At 39.2% G+C, this 19,039-nt stretch overlaps 1 protein-coding gene across 1 annotated transcript in view; it reads right to left on the bottom strand.

The window, feature by feature from the left end:
* The window catches only part of CFAP91 (cilia and flagella associated protein 91), a gene marked incomplete at its 3' end in the record, with an annotated part of 127,579 nt that overhangs the window by 41,641 nt on the left and 66,899 nt on the right, over positions 1-19,039 (bottom strand). The window contains 6 exon segments of the mRNA XM_080800349.1: positions 1,948-2,039; positions 2,600-2,748; positions 5,528-5,749; positions 8,621-8,767; positions 10,284-10,355; positions 11,753-11,869. Of these exon segments, the coding sequence (XP_080656475.1) occupies positions 1,948-2,039; positions 2,600-2,748; positions 5,528-5,749; positions 8,621-8,767; positions 10,284-10,355; positions 11,753-11,869 (799 nt within the window).

Genomic DNA, 19,039 nt, shown 5'->3' with positions numbered 1-19,039 from the left:
GTCACTTTGGAGTGGTGCTGGCCCATTGGAGCTGCTTGCATAATGCCAGGTTTGTGACATAGCTTTAGATGAACTCCTGCTTAGTGGAGTGCTGGGATTCCCAGAAGAACCTGGGAATGGAGTATATTGTTAGCAAGCTAAGTAGAGTATGCACTTTGCTGGTCCTTGTAGGTATCCATTTATCTAGGCTGGGGTTGAGGGAGGTAAATGACTCCTGACAGCACTTTTGGTTTTGGAGAAGTCTCCTAAAGATCCCTTTAGGGGTGTCCCACCTCCAAAAGGCTAGCACACTCTGAGAATCCTGCATATTGTCAACATTTGCCTTAAACCAAATTCTTTTTTTTTTTTTAAGACTTTATTTATATATGACAGACAGAGATCACAAGTAGGCAGAGAGGCAGGCAGAGAGAGGAAGGGAAGCAGGCTCCCTGCTGAGCAGAGAGCCCGACGTGGGGCTCGATCCCGGGACCCTGGGATCGTGACCTGAGCCGAAGGCAGAGGCTTTAACCCACTGAGCCACCCTTAAACCAAATTCTTAAAGAAGGTTTTGCTTTTGATACTCCGTCACACTTACTAGAACTGCATCGCATCTATACTAGACTGATTATACTCTGCCCTCCAGCACATGTTCTGTGATTAGTAAGTCTTCTCATAGACTCAAACTGCTGCTTCCATGCTGTATCACAGTAGAGCTGTTTGTTATGCTGTCTCTTTAAGGATGGGGACTGTTTCCTATTGCCCTCTGGCTCTCTAGAGCCAAGCCACTGTTACAAAGTACCAAATGTTGAGCCCTGCTGATTGTAAAACTTGTGAAGTTAAGCCCCTGTGGTTTTCAAAACCAAATGTTATAGGGATTCTTCTTCCTTGTGCGGGTGCCCCTTGCCTGGGGTGTCTGGTGTAGGGTCTGCTGCTTTCCTTTCTCCATGCTTGCAGTGTCCCTTCCATGGACAGTGTCATGGGTCAGTTTGGTTTCTGACCTGTCTCTGCACTTCCTACCATTTTTGATGTGATCTCTTCTCTACGTTTAGATGTTGAAAGTGTGTTCTGCCAGTTTTCAGGTTGTTTTCTGGGTTGCTTACACTGATGTGTGTGTCATCTATGTGTAACTGTGGGACAAGGTCAGCTTAGGATCTTCCTACTTGGCCATCTTCCTTGGAAGTTATTTCACTTATTGATCTTCTGGTTGCACCCCTCTGTCTCTGGTAACCTATCACCAATAGGCTGAAAGCTCCAGAGAAGTATTCTGTGGGGACTGGGGGGTTAGGCAGAGAGAGAGGGAAAATCTCAAGCAGACTCCATGTGGAGCATGGAGCCAGATGTGGGGCTCGATTTCAAGACCCTGAGATCATGACCTGAGCCAAAATCAAGAATCAGATGCTTAACTGACTGAGTCACCCAGGTGCCCCAAGAACATTTTTTAAGACAATATTTTTCTTTCTCTATTAACTAGAAGCATCAGTCTTCAAGACATGCCACTTTTGACAAGTGAAGATATTTATACTTAGATACAGTCCTGGCAGAAACTAAGTTATCTGGGGCACAGGCAGAACAGCAGAATAGATTTAAACCTTCAAGCATCTCAGCTTTCCAACACCCACCCTGTATGTGTCCCACCTCCAAAAGGCTAGCACACTCTGAAAATCCTGCATATTGTCAACATTTGCCTTAAACCAAATTCTTTTTTTTTTTTTTAAACCAAATTCTTAAAGAAGGTTTTGCTTTTGATACTCCGTCACACTTACTAGAACTGCATTGCATCTATACTAGACTGATTATACTCTGGAATCAGAGAGTATGAAGAGAACTTGACAAGCTCTGAAATAAAAAACTCAGTGATTCTCCTTCAGAAATTCTTCATACTTCTGCTCAATTTTAAATCTCAGGGATATTGAAAATAGCTTATATCTTTTAAAGGAAATCACAAAGTGAAGCGTTACATTGGCTTACCTTTTTCTTTGACATAGTCCTTTTGTACTTCTGGGATCAGGAAACTATAAACCAACTCAGCAACAATCTCCTCTGACTGAAGCTGAGTTCGACTAAAAAATAAAAAACAAATTAAACTACTTCCTTTGTTGCCTTACTTGAGCTGCTGATTTCTACTTAAGTTCTTATGTGAAGGACTCCACTGCTCAAATCCCACCACTGCCTTTTCCTTGATTAAGTTGTCTGAAATATTATTCTGCCAGAGGGCTTGGTTAACTTCATGCAAATTCAGGTTTGATCCTGTCCTTTAGTTAACCTGCCTGCCAGGAAAGGAATGTTAGAAATATAACTTACACAAGAAGCCAAAACCTTTGAGGTGAAGTCATACTGCACATAATTATTCATATTGCGTTCATGCTTTGTGGTATTGTAAAAGTACATGTTAATGATCCAGACTGCAGAGGATCACTGAAAATCCTACTCCCAGCACTCCTGCCAAACAAAGGTTTAGGCATGTTGACTTCTAAGGAGTTATGCAATTAAAACAATGGACACTGAAGCCGGAGATATATACTTGTTTCTCCTTGAAGGTAAAATCTTAAGCTCTTGAAAAATACATATCGGTAACAGTAAATGGACTGCCCATTCTGCCCTCTGGTCTCTTGGTACAAACCGGCTCTCCATTTCATAAGCAATGTCATTGATTTCCTTAGCCATCTTCTCAATTTCTGCCCTGGCTTGTTCTTCTGCAGTGTTCTCTTCGGTGTTCAGTATTATGTCTTCCAGATAGGAAGTTACAGTACTTTGGTGAACTTTAATCACCTGCAAAAAATAAAAATACCTCCTTACTAAGAACAGGAATACTATTGTAAACAAGACCAAAAAAATGAACAAACATTGGCTAACCTCTTTTAAGCACATCTATTTCGTTCTTTAAGTCAATAGTCCCCTCATTGATCATTCCTTTTTTTTTTTTCCTGTCTGGTCAGTCTGTTTCAAGCCCACCTACCTACCCATTCTGGGCAGGCCCTATCCATCTAGCCCACCTTATAATTATGAGTCTTACTTAGAGTGGGCAATACAACACTGCAGAAAGATCATGGGCCTCAGTCAATAACACTGTTTTGGATCCTGGCTTTGTTCTTTCCAGCAATGTGACTTGGTCAAACTACCCAACTGTGGCAGAGACTAAGAGGTTATTTCCCAATGTCCTTTCACTCCTTCCTCTTATGAAACAGAGCCCCGGAGTTTTAGCTGTGCCAACAGGTGTCTAAAGACTACATTTCCTAGTAACCATAGTTCTGGTTGAGGGAATACATGCAGAAGTCATCCGTGTACTTTCTAAAAAGGATTCTTTTTTTTTTTTTAGAGAGAGAGAGAGAACACAACCAGGTTGGGGAGAGAGAGAATCTTAAGCAGGCTCCACCCAGCGTGTAGCCGGAGGCAGGACTCATTCTCGTGACCCTGAGATCGTGACCTGAGCGGAATCGAGAATCGGACACTTAACTGAGCCACCCAGGTGCCCCTAGGAAAGATTCTTAAAGGGAGAAACCTAGCATTTTTTTTTCTCTTTTCACGTCTCACATCATGGGGACATAATCCTGGAGCACCAGAAGTCATCTTAAACTGCCATGAGGGCCATGCCTTAAGGACAAAAAAGTAGAAAGCTACAAGGATCCTGGGTCTCTGATGAATTTTTGAACTATCATACCCTGGACTACTGCTTTTTTAAGCTTTCTGAAATTGTGAAATAGAACACACATTTTAAAAACTGCACAGTGATAGATGTACTGTGCACTGAATTAGGGTAAAGCCAGTACCAATGTAGCCACTGCTAGAATTCTAGAAGGCCGCTATGGGTTCTTCTTGACCACAGACCCTTCCCACTGTCATAACTTTATGGTAAACATTCCCTTTTCTTTACAGTTTTCCTCCCTAAGTATGTAATCATAAATAGCTAGAATATGGATTATAGGCTATTACACATTGTAGATGATCTGCCACCCCATTTAAAAAGCTGAACATGACAATATGTAACTCAAAAATTCTTACGCTATATAGAAGGAGAGCAATCTCTTTGGTTTAAAAAAAAAAAAAACTTGAAGCGTACACTCAAAACAAATACTATTCAAGAATCAATCCTAATTCCATAAGAATTGGGTAAATCAGGGCACCTGGGTGGCTCAGTCATTAAGTGTCTGCCTTCAGCTTAGGTCATGATCCCAGGGTCCTGGGAACAAGCCCGGCATCAGGCTCCCTGCTTGATGGGAAGCCTGCTTCTCCCTCTCCCACTCCCTCTGCTGTGTTCCCTCTCTCACTGTGTCTCTCTCTGTCAAATAAATAAATCCTTAAAAAAAAAAAAAGGAAAGAATTGGGTAAATCCTGAAAATCTCAGATCAAGTAAGAAGATCTCAAATGGACGCATTTTTTTTTTTTTTTAAACTGAGTATCCACACATACAATTGGAAAATGTTTAAGATCCAGGTTGGTTCTATCTCTCTTTCCCATGTGGCCCACATTTGGACCAGGGGAAACTCTCACACAGCCTTTGCCTTGACATATTCTGGGTGTGCTAGCCACCCATACAGCCTCATCTATCCCTGGGCAGCCAGCTGGCCCAGCTTTCCTCTTCTCCATTCCCAGGGGGTCAGACGCCCTAACTGAAAGAATACGTATCAAGCTAGCCGATGACTACAGTAAAAGAAACCAACCTCTGGGTGTGTTTTCGTGCGTGTTGGGGGGTGGGGATGGGGTAAGGGGTGTAATGGGTAGTCACAGCACAATTCCATCTAAAGCAATCTTCTTCATAAATCCCCTTCAATTTTAACACTTGCCCTTTTATATTCTTGATGAGGGTGAGTGCTTTGAGATATTATTAGCTCCTTGGACTTCCTCTGAATTTATATCCTGCTCACTTTGGAATTTCATACTCATAAGGTCTTGATCAGAATTCTAACTTACCAACCTAGTGCTCTAGTTTATATCTTTAGCCGAAACCTCTCTTCTAAATCCCACCTTGGTTATACACCTGCTGAAATGACACCTCCACTAGAATGTCTCAAGCCTAATAAAAATCAAATTCCTGATTCTACCCCTGCCCCTAAATTAATTCCATGCTCCGCTTTCCCGCATCAAAAAATGGTACTATCATCTTCCAGTTGATTCGGCCAGAAACTGGACGGTTTCCTTGACTTCTTCCTGTTTCTCATTGGCTTTAATTACTTCCACAGCCTCCTTCCTGATCTCCTGGTTTCCACTCTGTACTCCTTCCAACCTGTTCTCACACAGCAAAAAGAATAACCTGTTTAAAATGTGCCACTGGGCCCCATCTGTTTGCTTCATGAAACTTACTATATTTTCTCATTCTACACATATTTGCATGTTACATAGTACTTAAGCTCCAGGAGAAAGGGGACCATGTCTGGTTTCCTCCCTCCAAAGTATCTCACAGTGCCTAGCACATCATAGGAACATAATACATATTTGTAGAACACAAAGAAAAACAAAAAACAAGTGCCATTTCATATCATGAGTATCCTCTGGTTTGATTTGGCTCCTTACAAATAGCTCTCAGCCATCCAGCTGCGCCCCCCCAACTTGCCTCCTTAAATATCTGGTCCTCCTCCCGCAGGCGCCTTTGCTCGACTTGGCGCCGACCACTCTCTTCAGCTTCTCGCATCCTCCGCTGCCGCTCAGCCAGCATGGCAAAAGCATGGATCCTCCGCTCTTCCTGTAGTCTCACCAGCTCTTTGGACAGGAAGTCAAACATGTCTGCCAGCGCCCTTCCTTCCAGTCCAGCCAAATGGTTTTCAACCAGTGAGACCTTAAAAACAATAGTAAATTTTTAAGGATACAAATTCTACTAAGCATGAGGATGTATATGGAGGGATGCTGGATTACCCAGAACTCCTGACAGTCACTTCACTTCCAGAATACACTTAGTGTTTATTAGGAATATTATCACTAGGTTGCCATCACCCCAAGGATTCTTTACTTTTTTAAAAAAGATTTATTTATTTATTTATTTGACACAGAGAGAGAGAGAGAGAGGTCACAAGTAGGCAGAGGCAAGCAGAGAGAGAGGGGGAAGCAGGTTTCCCGCTGAGCAGAGAGCCCAATGTGGGGCTCGATCCCAGGACCCCGAGATCATGACCTGAGCTGAAGGCAGAGGCTTTAACCCACTTGAGCCACCCAGGCACCCCGGCCCCAAGGATTCTTACTAAGAAAATTTATGATCAAACTGAGACATGAGAAAGTGGATCGCTTAGTCAGTCACTGACAGATTACAGTCCTCAAATTATGAGGGGGATTTAGCAAAACATTTGTTAATAGCCACACAAATTGTTTTTTGTTTTTTGTTTTTTTTCATTTTTATCCAGAAGGTAAAGTACTTCTATCTTCCCAGATATGAAGGGAAATGTCAAGGTTTTTTAAAAAAATTTTTTTGGAGTTCAATAAAATAGAACCTTCTAGAAATTCACTCATGATACCTTTTAATTTTTTAACGCTTGGTCCTTTGACACAAGTTTGGGGAATTCTAAGGTCTTGAATAACATGAAAGTAGAAAACTGTGGTACCATATTCTTTTAAATAACTTCAAAGTCATTAAGAACTATCTTTGAAACAGAGCAAGAAAAAGCCTATAGGTCTATGTAATCATTGAGGTAAAGTTGGGGCCTGGAGTTCTCTGCCAGGAATAAGCCACAGTATCTATTTATGGATCTGTCTGTCTTGGCTTTGACACGAGAATAAAAGTGTTTAGGAAGATTGAATCCTTTGCAACTTTATCCCGTTCCTTTTCCTATCCTCCAGTTTAAGGGAAAGGGCTCATCTCCCAGTCATACACTCCCTCAGTCCTGACAGTTCTTCTGTGCTGTGTTCTTCTCTGGTTTGTCTCTGAAGGGAGGAAACCCACATAGGTCTCAAAGATGATGAGGCTGTGGGAGACTGTCATTCAAGCGTGGACGTTAGCGCCAACACCCTCCCTCACCTCCGCCCAGCCCGCACATACTTTCTAACCACAAAGTTCAGCTTTACTTATATGACAGGAGGAGTTGGAAAGAAAGGGCCACACTAAGAGAGCCTCACTGCTCCTTACATTTATCAACAGTGGTCATTCAGCCCAGAGACCACAAACAGATTCTCTCCTTGTCTCAGGATCACAAGCTCCCTCCTTTGGGGGGCAGATGCAACCTTTAAAATCCCAAATGGCTACCTTTTCATGTCCAGCCTTCTCCTTCAGCAGGAAATTTGAGTATGCTAAGGTAGTACAATCTAATTTGAAAATTAAGTAAAAATCTTTAGGAAGGTGATTTTGCTGTGATCATATCACACAAAGCATTACATAATTGGGAACTGTGCATTTTCTGTACTATGCCCCGAAGAAAATATAAGAGGAGAAAAGGAGAGGATCAGCTGGAGGTAGAGTGAGGTGTCCCCTCCCTCAGACTCCTGCATATCATTGGTGTATCTAGGTAGAGCAGAAGGGAAGCAGAGCGAGTCCTTTGTTAAGGGACAGCTCTTTCTGTTAACGACTCCTTCAGCTCTTAGCTGAGATGGTATCAGTCAAGTGTTTACCTATGAACTGGGACACATGAGTTAAAAAGCCTGGGCTGGCTTAGGTGCACCGCTAAAGTCTATAATCAGAAACTTTGAAGGGCCAAGGAGGGCATTTTTCCATCCAGTTCTTGGGTCCTGGTGTTTCTAGGCCATTCTGTTCCCATCTGAACAGAAGTACAGCCTCGTCTCTGTCATTTTGAGGGCTCTGAGACCTCCAGATTCAGAAACTCTAGTGTCCACATTCCATTCTTCTTTCTCTGTCCCTCTGTTGGGTCTCACAGCCTGTGGCCTTCTTCCTCCCTTCTCTACACCACCAACCCCAAACTCAGAGAGCATCTACAAGCCTGGTGTCATGGAAAAGGAGTAACACACTCATTCTCAAGCTGCCTGACATTTATGCCCAGTCCCACATGGCACAAGTGTTGTGTATACTACTAAGGGTGGGTCATATTAACTCCACCATTAGCTTTCTTATAACACTAGACTCTGCAAACGGATTCTTTTTCACGCTGATTTAGAGATAAGTGGGAGAGATAGTAAAAGTATGTCTACTCTATAGTCAGGAACATTGACAACTGTATACATGGACAAATGCCAAGGGAAAACATTTACAACTTTTGGGAAAGAGTTGCAATTAGCAGCTGTTGTCAGGTGACACTGATGAAAGTCACAGGATACCAAATACCATGAGATAATAACATATTTTAGATGTGGTTTAACCAGCATGCACTATGAACAGCTCCAAAACTCATAAACAAGTGCTGCTTTTTAAAATAAATCTTATGTCTTTTTTTTTAATGCTTTTACTACTTTTCATTCTGCTGAGCTCCCATTCTACTGAGTAGAATAACCAAATATTTAAGAAAATTGGAAGGGAGAACCTTTTTAAAATGTGGTGTGTTTTTTTTTTTTTTCTTTTGCAAATAAAATAAGACCACATCCATTTCAGCGAGGGCACATCCCATTCCAATTCTGGACTGCTGGTGCAGTCTATTATTTAAAAACACCAACTGTGAAAGAGTGATGGGGTTGGGGGGGGTTCTTTTTTGTCATTTCATTTACTGTAGTTGTAACGCCACCTACGCAATAATAAAAATCTGGGGAGATGACATAGCAAGAAAGAAAAGGAAAGAACCTTGTGCTCATGCAAGTTCCTCTGCCGCTGCAGGGCCAGCGTCACTTGCTTCTCGGCTTTCTTCAGCAGCCTGTCATCCTCTTGTAGTGCGTGGCTGGTGCGCAGCTCCTGGATCAACTCCAGCCGCTTTTCCTTCCCTTCAAACATCTGTATCAAATCAAATCAAATCAAAAAGAGACTTGTAAGTTAGCATCCCCTGTGTGGGACCCTAAGGCTCCTGCAGTGACTGGTGAGGGACTGCTGAACGGTGGGTTCGGTTCTGCCTTCTCCGCAGAGCAGGGGTGTTCCACGGGGCTTAGAGCTCTGCGTTCTTTTCTATACCTCCAGCTGCTCAGGTCAAGAAAGAGCTTACTTAGCTGTTGTTTACTCAGTTTCTCAAAATGCCTCTCAAAGACAAAATGGTTTCTATAGGGTCATATTAAGATACTAGACCCTCCCCTTCATTTTCTGTGCTCCTTCCCAAAGATGCCTGAGGACGCTCTTTTTCATAGCCATGCTTTCTTTTCCAAGAGATCTGCCCCCGGTTCGTAATACATAATCTGCTGTGACGTTTCTCCTGGGGAAATACTCAAGGAGAAGGGAGAATAATGTTGAACACAAGATGCTCACCCAGCTTCCCTGGACATACTAATTATAACTGAGTCTCTTACGAGTTACAGCTGTATGAGGAGGAAAAATTTTTTTGCTGGTGCTTTATATCAGTCCATTTTAAAATTGAAGTGTGCTTGCACGAATAATGTGGTGAAGGCTTTATAGTCAGGAAGACCAGAGTGGAATTTGCTAGTAGTTAATATAATCTCAGACTCAAATCACTTGCCTATAAAATGGGGTAACTGATAGAAAAAACTGAGATGATATATGTAAAGCAAAGAATATATAATGTGAGCTTATAGTATGGGTTCAAAACTGTAGTTAGGATTCCTTAGCTACTTATTATTCAGGTAGTGCTAGCTATATACAAACTCAAACAATTATGACATTGTGGAAAATTAAGGAATCCACTTGGTCTATGATGCCTTAATAGTCAAAATTCAGGGGTGCCTGGGTGGCTCAGTGGGTTAAAGCCTCTGCCTTCAGCTCAGGTCATGATCCCAGGGTCCTGGGATGGAGCCCTGCATCGGGCTGTCTGCTCAGCAGGGAGCCTGCTTCCCTTCCTCTCTCTCTGCCTGCCTCTCTGCCTACTTGTGATCTCTGTCTGTCAAATAAATAAATAAAATCTAAAAAAAAAAAAAAGTCAAAATTTAGAAGTACCTGGCTGGCTCAGTTGATAGAGCATGCAACTCTTGATCTTGGGGGGTAGGGGTCATGAGTTCAAGCCCCATGTTGGGTGTGGAGATTACTTAACTAAACTTTTTATAAAATAAGTAGAAATTCAGGTAAGAAAATTGTTGGATTTAGTGATTCTAAGGAAGATGCTAATTTCACTTTGCCTCGGTTACAACTGTGACAAACAGCAGGCAGGTCCTTTCTCTCCTTGACACTCTGCCACCCACTTGGATAAACTCTGACAGTAGAAGGGAATGGGTAGGTAATTCAAGAGCATATAGTTCCATCAGACAGCAGGGTGTAAGAGGGAACTCATCCCAAGGAACGGAGTACATAAGCCTTCTATAAATCTATTCTCAAAGGAGAAGCACAGGACCAGTGGTTGGACTGTACACACCGTGTTCTGAACGGCTCTTCCCCGGAGTAACTTTTGAAGGTAGATCACAGCCATCTCTATATCTTCTTCTTCCTAAAAGAACAAAGTGAGAACCAAGCAGGTTGAAAAGAGTAGCGGTCAGCATCAAATATTTTTTTGAAGACTTAGATCAAGCAAAAGAGACTGTGCTAGATGCCAGAAGGATTTAAAGAGAAATAAATAAGGCCTATACTCATTGAACATATAGTATTTTAAATGTTACTTCCTGTATTGTTAAAATTATTTTTTATCATAAGACATCATTAAAAAATCATATCAAAAGCAAACAACTCACTCTATCCCTACAAATTAAGTCATTTTCATTTTCCTCTACTCCTTTCTAGCAAAATCTTTCTTGAAGCAGCAAGTATGGCTTATAACATCCCTTTTGCAATAGTTTTTTCATGTTTGTTCATGAGTAGACAAGGAATACAACTAGTCTATGTCAGAGTCTAGAGTAAGGTGCTTCTCTCAAGAATTTAGATAAGCTGGTAAAATCAGAATGGACAAGATTAGCCATCTACAAAAATCACCTTAAGTAACTATATACCAAAAGCAGAAAGCAGAGCCTGCATATTGACTTAAAGTGCCCCTGAATGCAAGAGAAAGCAACAGAAATCAACAGCATGAACACATGTGAAAGACAATGTGAACCACAGGGAGTGACTGGCACAAAGCCTAGAAAGGGGAACTCCAGAAGCACATCCCGGGCAGTCAGTGGGACTACTAGAGAAGGGTCTCCGCACAGGTGACCCTTCAGAAGCACTAATGAGAACTCCTGCCAATGTTCCTCCCTCTGAAAATGCACGACGACCTTCTGAATTCAATCTGGCGTCTTGTGAGAACTGCCTATACTGGGAGATAGTAGGCTGAGGAGAAGGACTGCTAAGAAGAATATCCTCCTCTACAAGGCAGGCAGTAATCCTTCTGTCAAGCAATACATCTGTACTGTGGCATCTCTAGCACTTTCTTGTAGGGGTGCAGAAGCTGCTGAGTCCAAGTCAGTCCTAAATCCTGACTGACTCTGGTACCTTGTCCAAACTAAGTTTGGAGATCTATGAAGGTGAAGTCTGACCCTGGTCAGGGCGAACTCTTGGAGCCAGTCCTACCTCAGAAGCTGGCCTGTCCTCATGACATCTCTGGCATTTCCCTCCTTTCTGACTCCAGCTCATAGCCACCTCCCCATGGGCAAGATGGTTATGGTAACTGATCATCATTTGATCTTTTTTTATTTGACACACATGAGGATTACCTTCTGATGCCCATTTTTCTTAGGAAGATTTCATTTTGCTTATTTGTGTGGGTCTGATGTTTGAAGCATAAGAAGAAATGCCATAAGTCAGATCTTGAAAAGGTAACCCTGTTAAGTTAGGTTTGTTTTTAACCCAAAGTATAAGAATAAACAAACAGCAATACTGAATTTAGCATTTCAAATAAAGTTTCAAACTTACATTGGAACTCATTTCCAAGGTTGGAGTTGGAAGCCGAGGTTGAGGTAGAGCCTTTCTTTGAAGAAAGCGCAAAACTTTCTTTGGTTCAAGAACTCTATTCTTCTTATCCAGTATTGCCTGAAATCACACCAACTAGCATCATTTCTTACCTTTGTATTTTCTTCCACTACTCAATCTAGGCCACAGATCGAGTATCAATCAGAAATAATCTTCACTATGGTTATGCTATGACAGTTTGAGAAGGGCCAAAACTGGGTGCTTGTTTGACCCAAGGGATGGTATGATATTCCTAAACATCAGCTAACATTGAATAAACCAAGCACATATTCTAGGTTTATCCATTTTAATCAAAGATTTGGGGAACTAAAAAAATTTTTTTTGAGATTTTGAAAGGTTTTGTGGTGTGTATGCAAGCAAAACCTCCAAATCCTCTTCTTCCACAAGAGCCAATTAGCTGTTTCAAGTAAGTGCCTGGGTGATAGAAAATTTCCCTGTGCCACAAATGACAGAAATATTTGGTATGTTCTGTTGTTATGGGGGAACTGAGGAGCATTAAATGGCAATTGTCTCCTAGTGAAGAAAGAGCTTTCCTTTGACCATGAAGGCCTGCACCTCACTTTTTCTGAAAATGAACTTGTTTTCTTGAGAAACTGTGTGTGTGTGTGCTTTGACTTCAACATACATTTTTACTGATTTTACTTTTGGTCACCAGAAGTCCCCCAAACTATATATGACATAAGGTTTTGTTCATTGTTTCTATTTTCAGCCATAGGGGGATACTTTTAACTTAAAATTATCAAAAAACCTGATCTCTGTCCTTTAAAAATCATATTTTAGAATGTTTTTCATCATATGATTTTTATATTAGTTTTCCCACAGAAAACAGAGAAGTGATAAAATAAGCACTAAGCCAAAACTTGAAATTAATAAAAATATGCAAGTTGAGTAAAATTTGAAACCACATGAAATTATTGTTGTTTTAACAGAACCCTCTGAGTTTCTACAAAATGAAACTGACACCAAATACACAACAGCTCTAATATATAACAGCTCTACAATAACCACAACTATTGAATCAACAGAAAGCAGGAACAGTCTAAAAAATAATAATTTTAAGCTCAGGCATCTCTTGAGTGCATTGCCTTAAACAGCACTACATGAAGCCATCTTAAAAACAATCATTCATAATATGTTGGTAGGGATCTGGGAAAACAGGCACTCTCACACACTCAGCAATCAGTACATCATTTATGTAAGAAAATTTATCAGCATCCATCAAAACTATAAATGCAGGCATATTGTGGGCCAGCAATTCATGTCTAGGAATTTTCTTCTAGATATGTTGCTCATATATGTACCAAATTATATGCAAAAAAGATTACTCAATAGAGCATTATTTTTGATACAAAAAACTTGGGACAATATAAATATACATCAAGTGGGGACTGGGTAGACATGGTACATTTATATGACGAAAAATCATGCAAAAAATGATGTAACGCAATTATGGGATGATCTCTAACATATATTGAATAATAAAAGCACAGACAGACAGTGTATATTATGTGTTAACATTTGTGTAAAAAAATTTAAGGAGATACTCATAGGTATTTTTATTTGTTCTTACCTATTTCTAAATACACACATATATACATGTGTATATTTCTCTATATAGATATGAATATATTTGCTTGTAAGATATCTCTGGACAGAAAGATATGAAACTAAAAAACACTGGTGGCCTCCAAAGAAGGAACTGCATAGCTGGGAGAGAGGGATAGAAGATTTACATTTAATACTTTTGTATAATTTATGAATTTTGAACTATATGGATATTTTTCCCAGTCAGTAAATAAATTCTAAATATAAGAGAAAAGAAACAATTTAAATTTTGGAAAAAAGGCAATTCATTTTCACAGTTAAAAGAAAAATGTTTGGTCAAGAAGTCCAATGAAAAGTATAATAAAACCAACAAATAAAAGTATATGAGAATCCCTTCAATCTGTCTTATTGTCTTGAAAGGTAAAGCTCTCGGGAGGGGGAATATGAATGAATATGAGAATATCAAGGAAATGTTGTTACCAAACAATACATTTTAACATGCTTAAAAGACAAATACATTAGGCAACTGAGTTCAATCCATGATTTTCATAAATAGAAGAAAGAACTCATTGGTACACTCTTTAATCTCCTTTAGGACATAAGTAATTTGACAAGTCTTCAAAAATATATTCTCACCTAAATTACTACCAAGAATAGCCTGAGAATACTGTACTGTGGAAATTATTTTTACTATTCTAGATATTTCTCCTCTATGGTTACTGTGACATAGCTCATAAAGTATTTTTTTTAAGCCTTATACCACCTGTACCTTTATATTTCTGATTCTGGATTCTCAAAATAATGTAACCATAAGACTAAGTAAATACAATGTCTGGACATAAATCTAATATTTAGTGACTCTCTTCAATTCAAACCAATATTCCAGACTGACAGACACCATATAATGGCATCTCATCCCAAAGCCAAGAGGACAGATTAAAAACAAGGACTGTAGAAGAATGTGAATCCTCTGACATCAGCTATAACAAACATTAAACACAGCCCAGCATCTAGCCAGATTAATATAAATGCCACACTATAGTCTATTTACCTCAGTTACTATTGTTTGATAACATGTCAGGCTATCAACAAAAAAATTAAAAGGCATTACAAAGGCAAGAAAAAAAAATACACTAAAAAGAGAAGTAACCATCAGAACCAGAGTCAGATATGACATACATGTTGGAATTATCAGACAAAAAATTTTAAATAACAATGATTACTATGTTAAGGGCTCTAATGGAAAAGGAAGATGACAAGCAAGAACAGATGAGTAATGTAAGCAGAGAAAGAAACCCAAAGAATCAAAAGGAAAGGCTAGAAGTCAAAACACTATAACAGAAATGGAAAATGCTATCAATAGGCTCATTGGTAGACTCAACACAGCTAAAAAAAGATTTTAAGAAAAGACTCCAGGAACTTGAAGATATGTCAATAAAAACTTCCCAAACTGAAATGTAAGGAGAAACAAAGAAACAGAACAGAACATCTAAGAATTGTGAGACGATATCAAAAGGAGTAATATGTGTAAGTGAAATACCAAATGGAGAAGAAAGAGAGAATGCAGAATAAATATTTGAAATAATAATGGCTGGAAACTTGCCTAAAGTAATAACAAACACCAACCCACAAATCCAGAAAGCTTAGAAAACATCAAGCAAGACAGGTACCTTAACACACACACACACACACACACACACACACACACACACACACTCCCCAGGCATATAACATTTAGAGAAAGACAAAGAGAGAAGTCTGAAAGAAGATAGAAAACACACCTTCACTACTGAGGAATGAAGATTAAAAATTACAGTGGAATTCTAGTCAGAAAACATCTATGCAGGATGCCTGGGTGGCTCAGTCGGTTAAGCATCTGCCTTCAGCTCAGGTCATGATTCTGGGGTCCTGGCATCGAGTCCTGCATCGGGCTCCCTGCTCAGTGGGAGTCTGCTTCGGCTTCTCCCTGTCCCTCCTCCCTGCTCATGCTCTTGCTCACTCTCTTTCTAATAAATAAACAAAATCTTAAAAAAAAAAAAATCATCCATGCGAGAGTGAAATCTTTGAAGTGTTGGGACAAAATCCCGCCAACCTAGAATTCACTCAATAAAATCATTATTCAAAACTGAAAAGATCACAATTTTAAATTTACCTGTTTCAAAGGATACCATTAAAGTAAAAACACATCCCACAGAATGGGAGGGAAATCTGCAAATCACATCTGACAAGGGAATAGTCCTCAGAATATATACAAAACTCCTACAACTCAACAGTAAATAGACATTAAAAGTAATGTCTATTATAAACAATAAAAAGACAACCCAATTAAAAAATAAGCAAAGGGGGTGCCTGGGTGGCTCAGTGGGTTAAAGCCTCTGCCTTCGGCTCAGGTCATGATCTCAGGGTCCTGGGATTGAGCCCCACATTGGGCTCTCTACTCAGCAGGGAGCCTGCTTCCTCCTCTCTCTCTCTCTCTCTCTGCCTGCCTCTCTGCCTACTTGTGATCTCTGTCTGTCAAATAAATAAAATCTAAAAAAAAAAAAAAATAAGCAAAGGATCTGAATAGACATTTCCCCAAAAAAGATATGCAAATGACCTGGAGTGCCTGAGTGGCTCAGTCGGTTAAGCATCTGCCTTTGGCTCAGGTCATGATCCTAGGGTCCTGGGATCAAGCCCTGCATCGGGCTCCGGCGTGGCAGAGAGCCTGCTTCTCCCTCTCCCCTCTGTCCCTCCCCCAGCTTGTGCTTGCTCACTCTCTTATGCTCTCTCGCACGTGCAAATAAATAAACAAAATATTTAAAAAAAAAAAAGACGTACATATGACCATAAGGCACATGAAAAGGTGCTAAAATTCTTTAATCATTAAGACAAATGCAATTCTAAACCACAATGAGATACCACGCAGGTATCTCACTGGGTGAGCTAGGATGGCTATAATAAAAAAGATGGGTAGTAGTAAATGAGGACAAAAATACGGAGAAATGGGAATCCTCATACATTCTTGGTGGGAATGTAAAACAGTGTAGCCACTTTTGAAATAGTCTGGGAGTTCTTCAAGAAGTAAAAGGGTTACCTGGTGACCCAGGAATTCCATTCCTAGGTATATGTCAAAAGAACTGAAAAATTTATGTTCACACAAAAATTTGTACACAAATGTGCAAAGCACCATAATTTATAATAGATAAAAAGTAGAAACTACTCAAATTTCTATCAACTGTATCAATTGATGAGCAGGTAAACAAAATGTGATATATCCACACAATGGAATATCATACAGTCATACAAAGCATTAAGGTACCTACTACAATATGGATGAACTTTGAAAACATTGTGCTAAGTTAAAGAAGCTAAACACAAAAGGCCATACATTGTCTGATTTCATTTATATGAAATGTTCAGAATAGGCAAATCCATAAAAAGAAATATTAGTGGTTGCTGGGGGATAGGGAGAAGAAGGCAATTGGGAGTGACTGCCATTGGGTATGGGTTTCTTTTTGGGATAATGAGAACGTTTTGGAATTAAATAATGGTGATGGTTGAACAACCTTGTGTATATGTATACTAAAAACAACTGAATTGTTTATTTTAAAAGAGTGAATTTAATGGTATGTGAATTATCTAAAAAAAAATCATACAGGAGAAATAAAGACTTCCTGAGACAAAAACTGAGAGAGTTTGTTGCCAGGAGACCTTCCTTATAATAAATGTAAACCAAGTTCTCCAGTTGCTCCAGGTAGGAGCAAAATGACATAGGTCATAAACTTGCATTTCTATAAAGGAACAGTGCCATAGAAATAATAAATGAAGGTAAAATAAAGTATTTTTTCTTATTTTTAATTGATCCAAAATATAACTGTTAAAGCAATGAGAGTAAGAATATATTGGTTATGATAGCATATGGATCAGTGAAATGAATGACAGGAATGCCACAGGGACTGTAGGGATGAACGGGGAATAATCTGCTATAAGGGACCTACACTGCACGTAAAGTGACAGTATTATCTGAAGGTGGACTTAGATTATTTTATATGTAAACTCATATACTAGTTCACAAGACAAGCCTCACTAAGTTTCAAAGAATAGGGATCCTTGACCATAGAGCAAAGGAGTTAGAAGTTAATTCAAAAATGAGTTAAAATTCCTGCATATTTGGAAATTTAAAAACTTAAATACTCACAGGTTCAAAAACCATAACAGATGTTTTAAAATATTAGATACTAATGTTGATAAAATCAAAACTAATGGAATATACCAAAATCAGTGTTTTGAAGGAAATGCTTACCCTTCAATACTTTTATAAAACTAATGACTGCCTGAAAATTAATGAGCTACATGACTACTTTAAGGGAAAAAACAACAAAACAAAAAGAAAGAGGAAAGATGTATATGAATGGGAGTTAATGTGACTAAAAATATATATATATAGTAGAGAAAATCAACAAAGTAAAAATTTCATTCTTTGGAAAAACAATACCAAGGAAATTAATAAGCCTCCTGTAAAACCAAGTAAAGAAAAAGACTGAAAGCACAAATAAATAGTATTACAAACGAAAAAAAGTAGGCATGATTATAGATACCACAAACACTAAAAAGATTTTAAATAATACTATCAACAACCATATGCCAAAAAATGTGAAAAGTTAGGTACAAAACACTTTATAAGGAAAATGTAATTTACCAGGGCACCTGATTTACTTAGTTAGTTAAATGTCTGACTCTTGGTTTTGGCTCAGGTCACAATCTCGGTTGTGAGATCAAGTCCCGCATTGGGCTCTGCACTTGGGCACGGATCCTGCCTAAGATTCTCTCTCTGCCTCATTCTCTGCCCCTCTCCTGGCCCTTTCTTCTCTTCCTCTGTAAAAAATAAAAATAATAATAAAAAAGAAATTTTTTAAAAAAGAAAATGTAATTTACCAAAACAATGCAGACAGTTCTGTAAGTAGTGAGGAAACTGAAGAAGTAGTTAGAATTTTCCCATGAAGAAAACATCAGTCTCAGATAATTTTAATATAAGTATTCTACCGAATTGAAGGACTAGATCACTTTAAACTTAAACTCTTTCTAAAAGTAGAAAAGAAGGAATACTCTGCAGTCATTTCAGAAGACCTGCATCACTCTAACACCAAAGCCATACGGAGTCAAAATGAGAGAAAAATAAGGTTGTTTCACTCATGAATACAGAATCAAAATTCTGAAAAACATATTAGTAAATCAAATCCAACAATGTATTTTTTTTTCTTTTTCAAATTTTTATTTGAATTCTAGTTAGTTAAATATAGTGTAGTATTGGTTTCAGGAATAGAATTTAGTGATTCATCACTTACAAATAACACACAGTGCTCATCATAACAAGTACCCTCCTTAATACCCAACAGTGTATTAAAAATAAAACATCTTGGGCACCTGGGTGGCTCAGTGGGTTAAGCCTCTGCCTTCGGCCCAGGTCATGATCCCAGGGTCCTGGGATCGAGCCCTGCATCGGGCTCTCTGCTCAGCAGGGAGCCTGCTTCCCACCCCCCTCTGCCTGCCTCTCTGCCTACTTGTGATCTCTCTGTCAAATAAATAAATAAAATCTTAAAAAAACAAAACAAAAAAAACAAAAACATAGATGTTCCCTATTCAATAATTTTAAAAATATATAATTACCTCGATAGATACAGATAAAACATGTGATAAAATTCAGCA

This window comes from Martes martes (genome assembly GCF_963455335.1).
Source record: "Martes martes genome assembly, chromosome: 1".
NCBI lineage: Eukaryota > Metazoa > Chordata > Mammalia > Carnivora > Mustelidae > Martes > Martes martes.
Note: the sequence above shows the minus strand (reverse complement) of the source record. Positions and strands in the feature narration are given on the sequence as shown.